Source organism: Oncorhynchus clarkii, chromosome 3 (genome assembly GCF_045791955.1).
Source record: "Oncorhynchus clarkii lewisi isolate Uvic-CL-2024 chromosome 3, UVic_Ocla_1.0, whole genome shotgun sequence".
In the NCBI taxonomy this organism is placed as follows: Eukaryota; Metazoa; Chordata; class Actinopteri; order Salmoniformes; family Salmonidae; genus Oncorhynchus; species Oncorhynchus clarkii.
The window spans coordinates 74543639-74557923 of record NC_092149.1 but is presented as its reverse complement, the minus strand read 5'-3'; the positions used below and the strand labels follow the sequence as shown (position 1 = coordinate 74557923).

At 46.9% G+C, this 14285-nt stretch overlaps 1 protein-coding gene across 1 annotated transcript in view; it reads left to right on the top strand.

The window, feature by feature from the left end:
• Positions 1–13596, top strand: part of LOC139404215 (collagen alpha-1(IV) chain-like) — an 84408-nt gene extending 70812 nt beyond the window's left edge. The window contains exons 33-48 of the mRNA XM_071147200.1: positions 10–99; positions 216–355; positions 597–723; positions 953–1033; positions 1194–1292; positions 1559–1795; positions 4107–4240; positions 4416–4488; positions 5792–5863; positions 6070–6198; positions 6353–6451; positions 6632–6844; positions 8648–8825; positions 8972–9086; positions 9489–9661; positions 9774–13596. Of these exons, the coding sequence (XP_071003301.1) occupies positions 10–99; positions 216–355; positions 597–723; positions 953–1033; positions 1194–1292; positions 1559–1795; positions 4107–4240; positions 4416–4488; positions 5792–5863; positions 6070–6198; positions 6353–6451; positions 6632–6844; positions 8648–8825; positions 8972–9086; positions 9489–9661; positions 9774–9855 (2042 nt within the window). The 3' untranslated portion in view covers positions 9856–13596. The remainder of the gene's footprint in view (positions 1–9; positions 100–215; positions 356–596; positions 724–952; positions 1034–1193; positions 1293–1558; positions 1796–4106; positions 4241–4415; positions 4489–5791; positions 5864–6069; positions 6199–6352; positions 6452–6631; positions 6845–8647; positions 8826–8971; positions 9087–9488; positions 9662–9773) is intronic.
• The last annotated feature ends 689 nt before the right edge of the window (positions 13597–14285 follow it).

Genomic DNA, 14285 nt, shown 5'->3' with positions numbered 1-14285 from the left:
GTTTCTCAGGTGAGAAAGGAGACACAGGTGTTCCTGGTGAGCCCGGCAGTACTGGGTATCCTGGAAACAAAGGAAGCATTGGAGAAATGGGATACCCAGGTAAGAAAACAACACACAATCCACTCACTGAGAGGAATCATCCTTTATATCGAACATCCGCTGTGGTGTGGATGGTTAGACTGGTTCTAACCGGATTGTCATGTATGGTTCTATAGGTTCTGTGGGTCCGAAGGGTGCTAAAGGCATTGTGGGCACAACGGGTCACCCAGGGTTCCTGGGTACAGAGGGGGTGAAAGGAGACAAGGGATCAGTCGGTTTGCCAGGTGTCGGAGTGCCAGGACCCCCTGGAGAGAAGGTGATTCAAAACCCCTTTTAGTCTCTCTGAGAGCTGGCTCCATGAAAGTCTCACGCAACCAAGGTTTGTTGTTTGTGTCTTCATGGATGGTGCTAGCTAGCTTCGGTGTATGCTTTTTTTCATTGCAATTGTGCCACTAACTGTCTCTCTTTTTCAATCAATACACTGTATCTACCATTTTCCTCACATTTTCCCACTCTCTTTCTCTCCCTCCATCCCTCTCTTTTTTTCTCTCTCTCAGGGTCAGTTGGGTCTGACTGGTTTCCCTGGTAACGCAGGAGAGAAGGGTCAGAAGGGAGGAATGGGAGTCCCCGGGATGCCAGGAACACCAGGAACCAAGGGAGACACTGGTTACATTGGTCACCCAGGTGAGGTTCCGGTCTCCATGATGACAACTGCCCCTACTTTGATTGATTGATTCAATTTGGAGTTTAAAAAGACAAGACACGATTAGAATATTTGTTGGCCAAGGGAATAACACTTGAGCGTATTATTTCCTATATCGACCAGGTATTCTCGATCATCTCACAAACCCAGAACATTACTTTTTGCTTGACAACCTCTAGTCTAACCGAAGGTGCGTGCTGTGTTGTGCAGGTCAGCCGGGTCGGCCAGGAGAGAAGGGTGTCGGTGGGCTGCCCGGGTCAACAGGAGAGCCAGGTCAAACAGGTCGACCAGGTAAGGAACACATGGAGCACAGTAACAATGCCCCAGGTGCCATTGGTTCCTGTTAGTGCAGTATGACAGCTAGTCATGAAGCTTGGACTAATTTACCATGCTGTAGCTACTGCACCACAGCGGGTCGAGACACACACTCAGGTAACCTATTGTTTCCCAGGTGAGCCTGGTCTGCAGGGTCCCCCAGGTCCGACTGGAGAGAAAGGAGAGTCAGGAGTGGACGGCATTCCTGGATCATCAGGAGACAGAGGAGACCAAGGTGAGTGACCTCTCCTGACCTTTAGGATACAGTCAGGAATGTTCAGCCTATGAAACCACATGTAAAGCACATGCTTTATGATCTGGGTTATATTTCTATTCGCCCAACTCTTGACTATGTCTCCAAATCAACTCATGCACTGTGCATCTAAACAGCTAACAAACAGCAGAGGCAGACTTTAAGAGTTCAGCAGGTGACCTTTTTATGTCAATGGCCTGGAGTTTGATCAATGGCCTGGAGTGTTTGTCTCTGTGTCCCTCCTATAGGTTTTCCTGGCAGAGGCTTCCCAGGAACGCCGGGGTCGTCTGGGTTTAAAGGTGATAAGGGTAGTCCAGGTTTCCCAGGTTCCCCAGGTATCCCGGGTATCCCAGGGACCAGGGGAGAGAAGGGTACGGCAGGCTTCCAGGGCTCCCTGGGCCAGCCAGGAGAACAGGGCCACCCAGGACCCGCCATGGAGGGGCCCAAAGGAGACCAAGGAGTGCCAGGAAAGCCTGGAGAACCAGGTACTGTATACTGCACACCTGACCTGCTTGATTGTACATTTTGATACATATCATCCTCCTCTTCTCATCCTCCTTTACCCCTCTCTCTCTCCATCCTCCTCTTCTCATCCCCCTCTACCCTTCTCTCTCTCCATCCTCCTCTTCTCATCCCCCTCTACCCCTCTCTCTCTCCATCCTCCTCTTCTCACCCCCCTCTACCCCTCTCTCCCTCCATCCTCCTCTTCTCATCCCCCTCTACCCCTCTACCCCTCTCTCTCCATCCTCCTCTTCTCATCCCCCTCTACCCCTCTCTCTCTCCATCCTCCTCTTCTCATCCCCCTCTACCCCTCTCTCTCTCCATCCTCCTCTTCTCATCCCCCTCTACCCCTCTCTCTCTCCATCCTCCTCTTCTCATCCCCCTCTACCCCTCTCTCTCTCAATCCTCATCTTCTCATCCCCCTCTACCCCTCTCTCCCTCCATCATCCTCTTCTCACCCCCACCATTCCTCTCTCCCTCCATCATCCTCTTCTCATCCCCTCCATTCCTCTCTCCCCAATCATCGTCTTCCCCCCCTCAATTCCTCTCTCCCTCCATCCTCCTCTTCTCATCCCCTCCATTCCTCTCTCCCACCCTCCATCATCCTCTTCTCACCCCCTCCATTCCTCTCTCCCTCCATTCTCCTCTTCTCACCCCCTCTACCCTCTCTCCCTCCATCCTCCTCTTCTCATCCCCCTCTACACCTCTCTCTCCACATCCTCCTCTTCTCATCCCCCTCTACCCCTCTCTCTCTCCATGCTCCTCTTCTCATCCCCCTCTACCCCTCTACCCCTCTCTCTCCATCCTCCTCTTCTCATCCCCCTCTACCCTTCTCTCTCTCCATCCTCCTCTTCTCATCCCCCTCTACCCCTCTCTCTCTCCATCCTCCTCTTCTCATCCCCCTCTACCCCTCTCTCCCTCCATCCTCCTCTTCTCATCCCCCTCTACCCCTCTACCCCTCTCTCTCTATTCTCCTCTTCTCATCCCCCTCTACCCCTCTCTCTCTCCATCCTCCTCTTCTCATCCCCCTCTACCCTTCTCTCTCTCCATCCTCCTCTTCTCATCCCCCTCTACCCCTCTCTCTCTCCATCCTCCTCTTCTCATCCCCCTCTACCCCTCTCTCCCTCCATCCTCCTCTTCTCATCCCCCTCTACCCCTCTACCCCTCTCTCTCCATCCTCCTCTTCTCATCCCCCTCTACCCTTCTCTCTCTCCATCCTCCTCTTCTCATCCCCCTCTACCCCTCTTTCTCTCAATCCTCATCTTCTCATCCCCCTCTACCCCTCTCTCTCTCCATCCTCCTCTTCTCATCCCCCTCTACCCCTCTCTCCCTCCATCCTCCTCTTCTCACCCCCTCCATTCCTCTCTCCCTCTACCCCTCTCTCCCTCCATCCTCCTCTTCTCACCCCCTCCATTCCTCTCTCCCTCCATCCTCCTCTTCTCACCCCCTCCATTCCTCTCTCCCTCCATCCTCCTCTTCTCATCCCCTCCATTCCTCTCTCCCTCCATCATCCTCTTCTCACCCCCACCATTCCTCTCTCCCTCCATCATCCTCTTCTCATCCCCTCCATTCCTCTCTCCCCCATCATCGTCTCCCCCCCTCAATTCCTCTCTCCCTCTATCCTCCTCTTCTCATCCCCTCCATTCCTCTCTCCCACCCTCCATCATCCTCTTCTCACCCCCTCCATTCCTCTCTCCCTCCATCCTCCTCTTCTCACCCCCTCTACCCTCTCTCCCTCCATCCTCCTCTTCTCATCCCCCTCTACCCCTCTCTCTCTCCATCCTCTTCTCATCCCCTCCATTCCTCTCCCTCCCTCCATCATCCTCTTCTCACCCCCTCCATTCCTCTCTCCCTCCATCCTCCCCTTCTCACCCCCTCCATTCCTCTCTCCCTCCATCCTCCTCTTCTCACCCCCTCCATTCCTCTCTCCCTCCATCCTCCTCTTCTCACCCCTCCATCCCTCTCTCTCTCCCTCCATCCTCTTCTCGTCACCCCTCCATTCCTCTCTCCCTCCATCCTACCCTTCTCGTCCCCTCCACCCCTCTATCTCTCCCTCCATCCTGCCCCTTCTCATCCCCTCCATCCATCCCTCTCTCCCTCCATCCTCCTCAACTCATCCCCCTCCATTACTCTCCCTTCATCCTCCTCTTCTCATCCCCTCCATCCATCCCTCTCTCCCTCCATCCTCCTCTTCTCATCCCCCTCCATTCCTCTCTTCCTGCACCCTCCTCTTCTTATCCCCTCCATCCCTCTCTCCCTCCCTCCACCCTCCTCTTCTTCTCCTCCTCTCTACAGGTACCAGTGGTGTTCCAGGTCCTGCTGGTGTTCCCGGCAGCGCGGGGGGGAAGGGAGACAAGGGAGATCAGGGTGGACAAGGAGTACAGGGCGAGCAGGGCTTAAAGGGAGAACGAGGATACTCTGGACTTCCTGTAGGTCACTTCCTGTTTCTCTCTGACTGATCCATTTGTGATGTCATGAGGTTTATCATGACACGTGACTAGTGTCCACCATCTGACTGTGTGTGTGTGTGTGTGTGTGTGTGTGTGTGTGTGTGTGTGTGTGTGTGTGTGTGTGTGTGTGTGTGTGTGTTTGTGTGTGTAACAGGGGCAATCTGGCCTTCCAGGTGTTGATGGACTGAAGGGAGAGATGGGACTGCAGGGTGTGCCTGGTTTTCCAGGTGAGTGGTACATATAATTTAGACAAGGTTTCCCAGGTGAGTGGTGTAGATCCTTTAGACAAGGTTTCCCAGGTGAGTGGTGTAGATCATTTAGACAAGGTTTCCCAGGTGAGTGGTGTAGATCATTTAGACAATGTTTCCCAGGTGAGTGATGTAGATAATTTAGACAATGTTTCCCAGGTGAGTGGTGTAGATCATTTAGACAAGGTTTCCCAGGTGAGTGGTGTAGATCATTTAGACAAGGTTTCCCAGGTGAGTGGTGTAGATCATTTAGGTTTGCAACTGCACAAGGGGGACAAAGATCATACTTTTTGGAGAAAAAAAGCCCTGACCTCAATCCTATAGAAAATAGAAAATTTGTGGGCAGAACTGAAAAAGCGTGTGCTAGCAAGGAGGCCTACAAACCTGACTCAGTTACACCAGCTTTGTCAGGAGGAATGGGCCAAAATTCACCCAACTTGTTGTGGAAGTCTACCCGAAACATTTGACCAAAGTTAAACAATTTAAAGTCAATGCTACCAAATACAAATTGAGTGTGTGTTAAGTTCTGGCCCACTGGGAATGTGATGAAATAAATAATAGCTGAAATAAATCATTCTCCCTACTATTATTCTGACATTTCACATTCTTAAAATAAAGTGGTGATCCTAACTGACTAAAGACAGGGAATTTTTACTAGGATTAAATGTCAGGAATTGTGAAAAGCTGAGTTTAAATGTATTTGGCTAAAGTGTACGTAAACTTCCCACTTCAACTGTAGATGTTCAGTTTATCAGGTTCCAGGCTCCCATGACTGTTATGATTATTTATATCCAAGTTAATTACAATGAGCTTTTTGCTTTAGCCCCAGCTGTACCTGATAGAGCAGTTCTAGTCTCGCGTACTGAAATAAGTCGTCTGGTGCGTGTGAGGCTCATTGTGAGGGAGACTAGAGCAAACCCAGAAGTTCTGACTGAGTGCACATTTACGTACCCCCAGGACAGTCCATTTACTTTGTGCTGTTATAATTTATGTTATGAAATCCTGCGATTTCATTGGGGCAGTTCCCCATAGCTGGCAAAACAATCCAAGCGATATTCACACGGCCTATGCACCCCCGGAGCTGCTGCTGAACAGCTTGTTTTTAACAATATATTTTTAAACCAGAAAAATGTACACATTTCCTGCACGTTTATGAGCATTTAAAACATTATATATATTAATTGTTTTATTTAAAGTACCAGTCAATAGTTTGGACACACCTACTCATTCAAGGGTTTTTCTTTATTTAAAAAAAAAACGATTAAGTTCCTCTCTTCTTCAGGGACAAAGGGTGAATTGGGTGTGTTTGGATTGAAAGGAGAGCTGGGAGACAGAGGATTCCAAGGAACTAAAGGTGAGTGGAGAGACACAACATTAAACCAAACAGCCAGTAAACCAAATCACTGTGAGCTTCATAGCATCAAACACCTGCTGTATAGTGGCCATTGAGTGCTGACATGTATATTCTGAATATATGCCATGCAGCAGACAGACACTTTTACCCACATATGAATAATAATAAGATTTGGTAATTATCTGAATCGCCTTTCCTTGTTTCAGGTAATGATGGCCCCCCTGGTCCTCCTGGCCTCCACACCTTCATCAAGGGAGAAAGCGGCTTCCCGGGTAGTCAGGGCCCTCAGGGGCCTGTGGGGCCCTCAGGTTTCCCTGGGCTGAAAGGACAGCAAGGTGAGAGTTCAAACCATCCTTTCTACAATGAGCCGATATATATTATGACCAAACATCATCTCTTCCATCCATCCGTCCGTCCATCCATCCATTCTCTCTCTCCCTCTCCTTTTTTCACTTTCTCTCTCCATCTCTCTCGCTCTCTGTCTCCCAGGTATGACAGGTATTCAGGGTATTAAAGGTGACGAGGGAAACCCTGGGATTAACGGTCTCCCCGGAGCCAAGGGAGAACCAGGCCTGCTTGGTCCCTCAGGTGAGAGTCACATCCCCTTTGTCCAGTTTATAGCCACACTGAAAAGGATACTACACTGTATGTAGGATAAAATACTATATAATGTACTAGTGTTATCCAGACGTGTGATTCTCAGACTGGGAACTAATGTTCCATTTGACCCTGACCTTCATCTTTGACCTTTGACCCTTGTCTCTATAGGACCGAGAGGGTATCCCGGACCCCCTGGACCTGATGGTGTTCCGGGTCAGGTAGGTCCTCCCGGACCCTCCTCCATGGAGCATGGTTTCCTGGTAACCAGGCACAGCCAATCGGTGGAGGTTCCACAGTGTCCAGAGGGAACATCGCTGATCTATGATGGATACTCCCTACTCTACATCCAGGGCAATGAGCGTTCCCACGGACAGGACCTGGGTAAGAGAGAGAGAGCTAGGCAGAGAGATAGATGTTGTATCTATCTTGTGTTTCAATCAATCAATCAAATGTGTTTATGAAGCCCTTCTTACGTCAACTGATGTCACAAAGTGCTGTACAGAAACCCAGCCTAAAACCCCAAACAGCAAGCAATACAGGTGTAGAAGCACAGTGGCTAGGAAAAACTCCCTAGAAAGGCCAAAACCTAGGAAGAAACCTAGAGAGGAACCAGGCTATGAGGGGTGGCCAGTCCTCTTCTGGCTGTGCCAGGTGGAGATTATAACAGAACATGGCCAAGATGTTCAAATGTTCATAAATGACCAGCAGCGTCAAAAAATAATAATCACAGTGGTTGTAGAGGGTGCAACAAGTCAGCACCTCAGTAGTAAATGTCAGTTGGCTTTTCATAGCCGATCATTCAGAGTATCTCTACCGCTCCTGCTGTCACTAGAGAGTTGAAAACAGCAGGTCTGGGACAGGTAGCACGTCTGGTGAACAGGTCAGTGTTCCGTAGCCGCAGGCAGAACAGTTGAAACTGGAGCAGCAGCACGAACAGGTGGACCGACCGGGGACAGCAAGGAGTCATCAGGCCAGATAGTCCTGAGGCATGGTCCTAGGGCTCAGGTCCTCCGAGAGAGAGAAAAATAAAGAAAAAAGAGAGAAAGAAAGAAGGAAAGAGAGAAAGAAAGAGAAGAGAGAGAAAAAGAGAGCGAATTAGAGAGAGCATACACACTGGACACCCAGATTAGACAGGAAAAATACTCCAGGTATTTATACCCTAGCCCCCCGACACATAAACTATTGCAGCATAAATACTGGAGGCTGAGACAGGAGGGGTCGGGAGACATTGTGGCCCCGTCAGGCAGGATTTAACCCCACCCACTTTGCCAAAGCACAGCCCCCACACCACTAGATGATATCTTCAACCACCAACTTAACATCCTGAGACAAGGCTGAGTATAGCCCACAAAGATCTCCATCACGGCACAACCCAAGGGGGGCGCCAACCCAGGCAGGAAGATCAAGATCAGGTCAGTGACTCAACCCACTCAAGTGACGCACCCCTCCTAGGGACTGTATGAAAGAGCCCCAGTAAGTCAGTGACTCAGCCCCTGTAATAAAGTTAGAGGCAGAGAATCCCAGTGGAAAGAGGGGAACCGGTCAGGCAGAGGCAGCAAAGGCGGTTCGTTGCTCCAGTGTCTTTCCGTTCACCTTCACACTCCTGGGCCAGACTACACTCAATCATAGGACCTACTGAAGAGATGAGCCTTCAATAAAGACTTAAAGGTTGAGACCGAGTCTGCGTCTCTCACATGGATAGGCAGATCATTCCATAAAAATGGAGCTCTATAGGAGAAAGCCTGCCTCCAGCTGTTTGCTTAGAAATTCTAGGGACAGTAAGGAGGCCTGTGTCTTGTGACCGTAGCGTACGTGTAGGTATGAACGGCAGGACCAAATCGGAAAGATAGGTAGGAGCAAGCCCATGTAATGCTTTTTAGGTTAGCAGTAAAACCTTGAAATCAGCCCTTGCCTTAACAGGAAGCCAGTGTAGAGGCTAGCACTGGAGTAATATGATCACATTTTTTGGTTCTAATCAGGATTCTAGCAGCCGTAGTCTAACCTAGAAGTGACAAAAGCATGGATTATTTTTCTGCATCATTTTTGGACAGAAAGTTTCTGATTTTTGCAATGTTACGTAGATGGAAAAAAGCTGTCCTTGAAACAGTCTTGATATGTTCGTCAAAAGAGAGATCAGATCAGCATCACACATAACTACTTGTGTGTATCTCTGTCTGTGTGTAGGTACGGCTGGTAGCTGTCTGAGGAAGTTCAGTCCCATGCCCTTCCTCTTCTGTAACATCAACAACGTCTGTTACTTTGCCTCCCGTAACGACTACTCCTATTGGCTTACCTCCCCTGAGCCCATGCCAATGAACATGGACCCTATCACCGGCCAGGGCATCAGGCCCTTCATCAGCAGGTAGCTGTGTGTGTGTGTGTGTGTGTGTGTGTGTGTGTGTGTGTTGTGTGTGTGTTGTGTGTGTGTGTGTGTGTGTGTGTTGTGTGCATTCATGTAAGTGTGCGTGCATGGATAGCATGTGTATTGACCTCTACCTATGCCAACAGGTGTTCTGTGTGTGAGGCTCCTGCCATGGTGATAGCAGTACACAGTCAGAATATCATGATCCCATCATGCCCCAATGGCTGGGACTCACTCTGGATTGGCTACTCCTTCGTCATGGTGAGAGAGACTAAACGAATATTACAACGCCATGCTTGCTGTATCAGCACTTACCTTCTGTATCAGTACTTACCTTCTGTATCAGTACTTACCTTCTGTATCAGCACTTACCTTCTGTATCAGTACTTACCTTCTGTATCAGCACTTACCTTCTGTATCAGCACTTACCTTCTGTATCAGTACTTACCTTCTGTATCAGTACTTACCTTCTGTATCAGCACTTACCTTCGATATCAGTACTTACCTTCTGTATCAGCACTTACCTTCTGTATTAGCACTTACCTTCTGTATCAGTACTTACCTTCTGTATCAGCACTTACCTTCTGTATCAGCACTTACCTTCTTTATCAGTAGCAGTACTCTCTCTGTCTCCTCTCTCTCTCCGCCCTTCTCTCTGTGTAGCATACCAGTGCAGGTGCTGAGGGCTCTGGCCAGGCCCTGGCATCTCCTGGCTCCTGTCTAGAAGAGTTCCGGAGCGCACCCTTTATCGAGTGTCACGGGCGTGGAACCTGCAACTACTACGCCAACTCCTACAGCTTCTGGCTGGCCGCCATCGAGGACAATGAGATGTTTACGTAAGCCAAGAACAACTCTCTTTCTCTCTCTCTCCCTCTATCTTTTCCTTTCTGGCTACCAGAACTCTGACATGGTCTTGATTGATTGATGTCGTCTCACATCTCGTTCCAGGAAACCCATACCCACCACGCTAAAGGCAGGAAGTCTCCGGACTCACATTAGCCGTTGCCAGGTGTGCATGAAGAGGACATAGGCCTCGCCACTGACCTCTCTGTGACCCTTAACCTCCCACCACAACCCGTGACCCCACCAATCTTTCCGCGGTGTGGCTAGACTTCTTGTTATTGATCAAAGGATGGTGCTATTTCACTGTGTGTGAGGGAGGAGAGTGACAGAGACACACAGACAACAAAATATCCAGAGATCCCCGAAAGAGCAGATCACACACACACACACACACACACACACACACACACACACACACACACACACACACACACACACACACACACACACACACACACACACACACACACACACACACCGGAGACCAAGCCATAACACCAACCGGCCCTTCGCTCCATCATGCAGAACTCTTTACTAACATTATCACAACGTTTCTCTAATGAATGGCGCCCAGTTTACGACTGCACTGAGTACACCCCCCCTCCCCATTTGTAAACGGGCGTCCATTTTGAAAGGGGGTGTTTGTGCAAGTCAGGTGCTATTGAATCTTATCTATTTGCCTTATTATTTTCACTCAATGCCACTGACTTTCAGCTCTGAGTTACCGTTCTAGATATTGTTATTGTTCTTCACGTCTTTTATCTTTTTACTCTTTAAATAACACAGTACTAATTTAAGAATGGGACTTACCACTGGCTACAGATGCTTGTCACAGTGAGAGAGTGTTGCTAGCACACAGGCATAGTGATGGTTATGTTGTAAATATATTGCTTTTCTTTTTCCTACTTAACATAACAGCCACCATAATCTCTATTTCAATTTGTATTTTATTTATGAAATTTATGAGAATATGTAGAGTGGATTTGAGTTGCCAAATAACCATAAACAATGTGAGATATGAAAGTACAGTATGTTATTCTGGTCCAGCCGGACCCAGGCACTTAAAGTTACAATACTGCGTTTAGCATTACATGTTACATTTAGCATTACATGTTACATTTAGCATTACATGTTACATTTAGCATTATATGTTACATTTAGCATAATATGTTAAATTTAGCAGTACATGTTACATTTAGCAGTACATGTTACATTTAGCAGTACATGCTACATTTAGCATTACATGCTACAGTTAGCATTACATGTTACATTCAGCATTATATGCTACAGTTAGCAGTACATGTTACATTAAGCATACATCAGTCCTGCCGCTATAGGCCAAGACCTCCAGTGCCTTGTGTTTCACTATGAAAAACAGAACAGTGAAATAAAGCTGTGGCAACATCACTGAAAGTGTGTGTGTATGTACAGTGCATTCGCAAAGTATTCAGACCCCTTGAGGTTTTACATATTTTGTTACCTTACAGCCTTATTCTAAAATGGATAACAAAACAAATCCTCATTGATCTACACAAAATAACCCATAATGACAAGTGAAAACAGGTTTTTCAACATTTTTGCAAATGGAAAAGTATTGTGTCAAGGCACAGATCTGGGGAAGAGTACCAAAAAGTGTCTGCAGCATTGAAGGTCCCCAAGAACACAGTGGCCTCCATCATTCTTAAATGGAAGAAATTTGGAACCACCAATACTCTTCCTAGAGCTGGCTGCCAGGCCCAAACTGAGAAATCGGGGGAGAAGGGTCTTGGTCAGGGAGGTGACCAAGAACCCGATGGTCACTCTGACAGGGCTCTAGAGTTCTTCTGTGGAGATGGGAGAACCTTTCAGAAGGACAACCATTTCTGCAGCACTCCAACAATCAGGCCTTTATGGTAGAGTGGCCAGACGGAAGCCACTCCTCAGTAAAATACACATGAAAGCCAGCTTGGAGTTTGCCAAAAGGCACCTAAAGACTGTCAGACTGGGGCGAAGGTTCACCTTCCAACAGGACATCGACCCTAAGCACACAGCCAAGACAACGCAAGAGTTGCTTCGGGACAAGTCTCTGAATGTCCTTGAGTGGCCTAGCCAGAGCCCGGACTTGAACCCGATCTAACATCTCTGGAGAGAGCTGAAAATAGCTGTGCAGCAACGCTCCCCATCCAACCTTACAGAGCTTGAGAGGATCTACAGAGAAGAATGGGAGAAACTCCCCAAAAACAGGTGTGCCAAGCTTGTAGCGTCATACCCAAGCAGACTCGAGGTTGTAATTACTGCCAAAAGTGCCTCAACAATGTACTGAGTAAAGGGTCTGAATACTTATGTAAATGTGATATTTCTGTTTTTTATTTTTAATAAATTAGCAACTATTTATCTTTGCTTTGTCATTATGGGGTATTGTGTGTAGATTGATCAGGGAAAAAAACTATTTAATGCATTTTATAATAAGTCTGTAACCTAACAAAATGTGGATACTTTCAGAATGCACTGTATGTGTATGTCATTGGAGTCCAGACTGGCACATATTCTCACACACACACACACACACACTCTTAGTACGGGGGGGTAAGCTTGCCATGTCTATGCAGAGTGTTTGTGTGTTTTATCACAAGCCGAAGGAGTTTCCACACACGCTCACACACACTTGCTCTTGTTGACGGAGAAACTTCATGGCTTGTAGTTTGTGTGCAGAAGAATCCTTAAAAAGAGGAAGAGAGTCGTCAAACACTTACCTGTTCACTCAGCCACTCAATCTACTTAGTGTGCAGCAATAGTTCTGTGTATGTTTCTGAACAAGTCTTTCACATGATTCTGCATGTTGAAGATTATTAATCATATGCTAGAACCCAAAGAAAGGCACATGTATATTCTTATTATTACACTGATATACTTGACCTTGCCAACTGAATAGCCTTACTCTTCCTGTACATACAGAACATAGAGGGAAAGGGGATACCTAGTCAGTTGCACAACTGAATGCATTCAACCAAAATGTGTCTTCCGCATTTGACCCAACCCCTCTGAATCAGAGTGGTGCGGGCTGACTTCATCAACATCCTTGGCACCCAGGGAGCAGTTGTTAGGGGTTAAGTGCCTTGCTCAAGGGCAGAACAGTCGATTTTTCCACCTTGCCAGCTCGGGATTTGAACCAGTGACCTTTCAGTTACTGGTCTAACACTCTTAATCACTAGACTTCCTGTTGCCCCCTAGATAGGCCTAATGCAATAGTCTTCCTGTGACAATTAGCTAGATAGATTTAGATATACTAGATTTGCCATTTTGGTAAAAGACAGAGAGGGATGCATGTACGACTATGCATTTCAAGATTCCTGTGTGTTTTAAATCTACAGTACTTTCAAACACCTTTTTAGAATTTATATTGCCAACTGGCAGGTGTCCCAAATCTAGAACATGAACCATTCCCTGCTGCTCCCCTCTTTCTTCTGATGGTGAACTCTTGAACCCTAGAACCAGCCCTGAATCAGTCGAGTATCAAATTAATTAGATGGAAGAAATTAAGCTACCAGACCTTACAAGCTACTTGTAACCAACAATCTTTCATATAATTAGTTTTGACCCAATCATAGCCTTTTGGAAGTAGAAGGCTCTCATTGGCTAACATGACTCATCCTGCCCTTTGGTCTTGGTCAATGAGGGTCAGATTCAGAGATTTATTTCCATATCACCTATACATGATTGCATCCTCTTCTCATATTATGTCATTACTCAACCATATTTTATGTGTTTTGTTATTATTCTTCCCAAATGCTCATTCATAAATACCGTATAAGCAGGACTCATTGAGGAGTAAAACAGAGTCCTCGGGTTGTAGTCCCTAGTTTATGATGAGTAAACAGACCAAAACTATTCCCCTCGCATCCCAGTCCCCATACTGTGTAACTCATTCAATAAAATAATTTCTATAAAATATCATGCATTTTCATAACTGTGTCCTAGATATATGATATGATATCATTTTGGTGGCAGCGTTGGGATACAGGCTACAGTTGGTCTGGGTACCAGTCTGTTTAGCTAACATTCCACTCTGTATTCCGTGTCCTATGCCAAAGTTTAGCAGAAAGTTGAGCTAAACAGACTTCTATGGGCACGGGTAAGTCTCGGGCAAGGAGCGAACAACCACTGTAGACACAGATCTCAGTTATTTAACGTTAGTTATTACAGACAGATCTGGCATTTCTCCATCTGGAAAATACTACTTACAACACAACTGCAATTATTTTATTTTAGATTTGTCCAAGATAGCTAGCTGCAAAGCTAGCAAGCTAGTTAATTTAAGATATCTCTAGATCCAGTTCGCCAGCAGAGCAGCACTCGCCAAAAAGACAGGTATGTCACGTTTGCTTTTAGAACTTTCTAATCACCTCTAACGTTGTTTGGTATGCAATCGCACAAGCTACATATATTTAGCTGAACATACTTGATGAAATTGATTGTTTCTTTGTAGCTAGCTATCTAGCTTGGTTGTAGGCTGTAGGCTATAGGTTACAGTAGGCAAGTACAGTAACATTGCAGTAGCTAGCTAACGTTACACCTTTACTGAATTACAACAATATATCCTGGTGTGGTGGTGGTGGTGGCACTTTCCTTTTTAGCTAT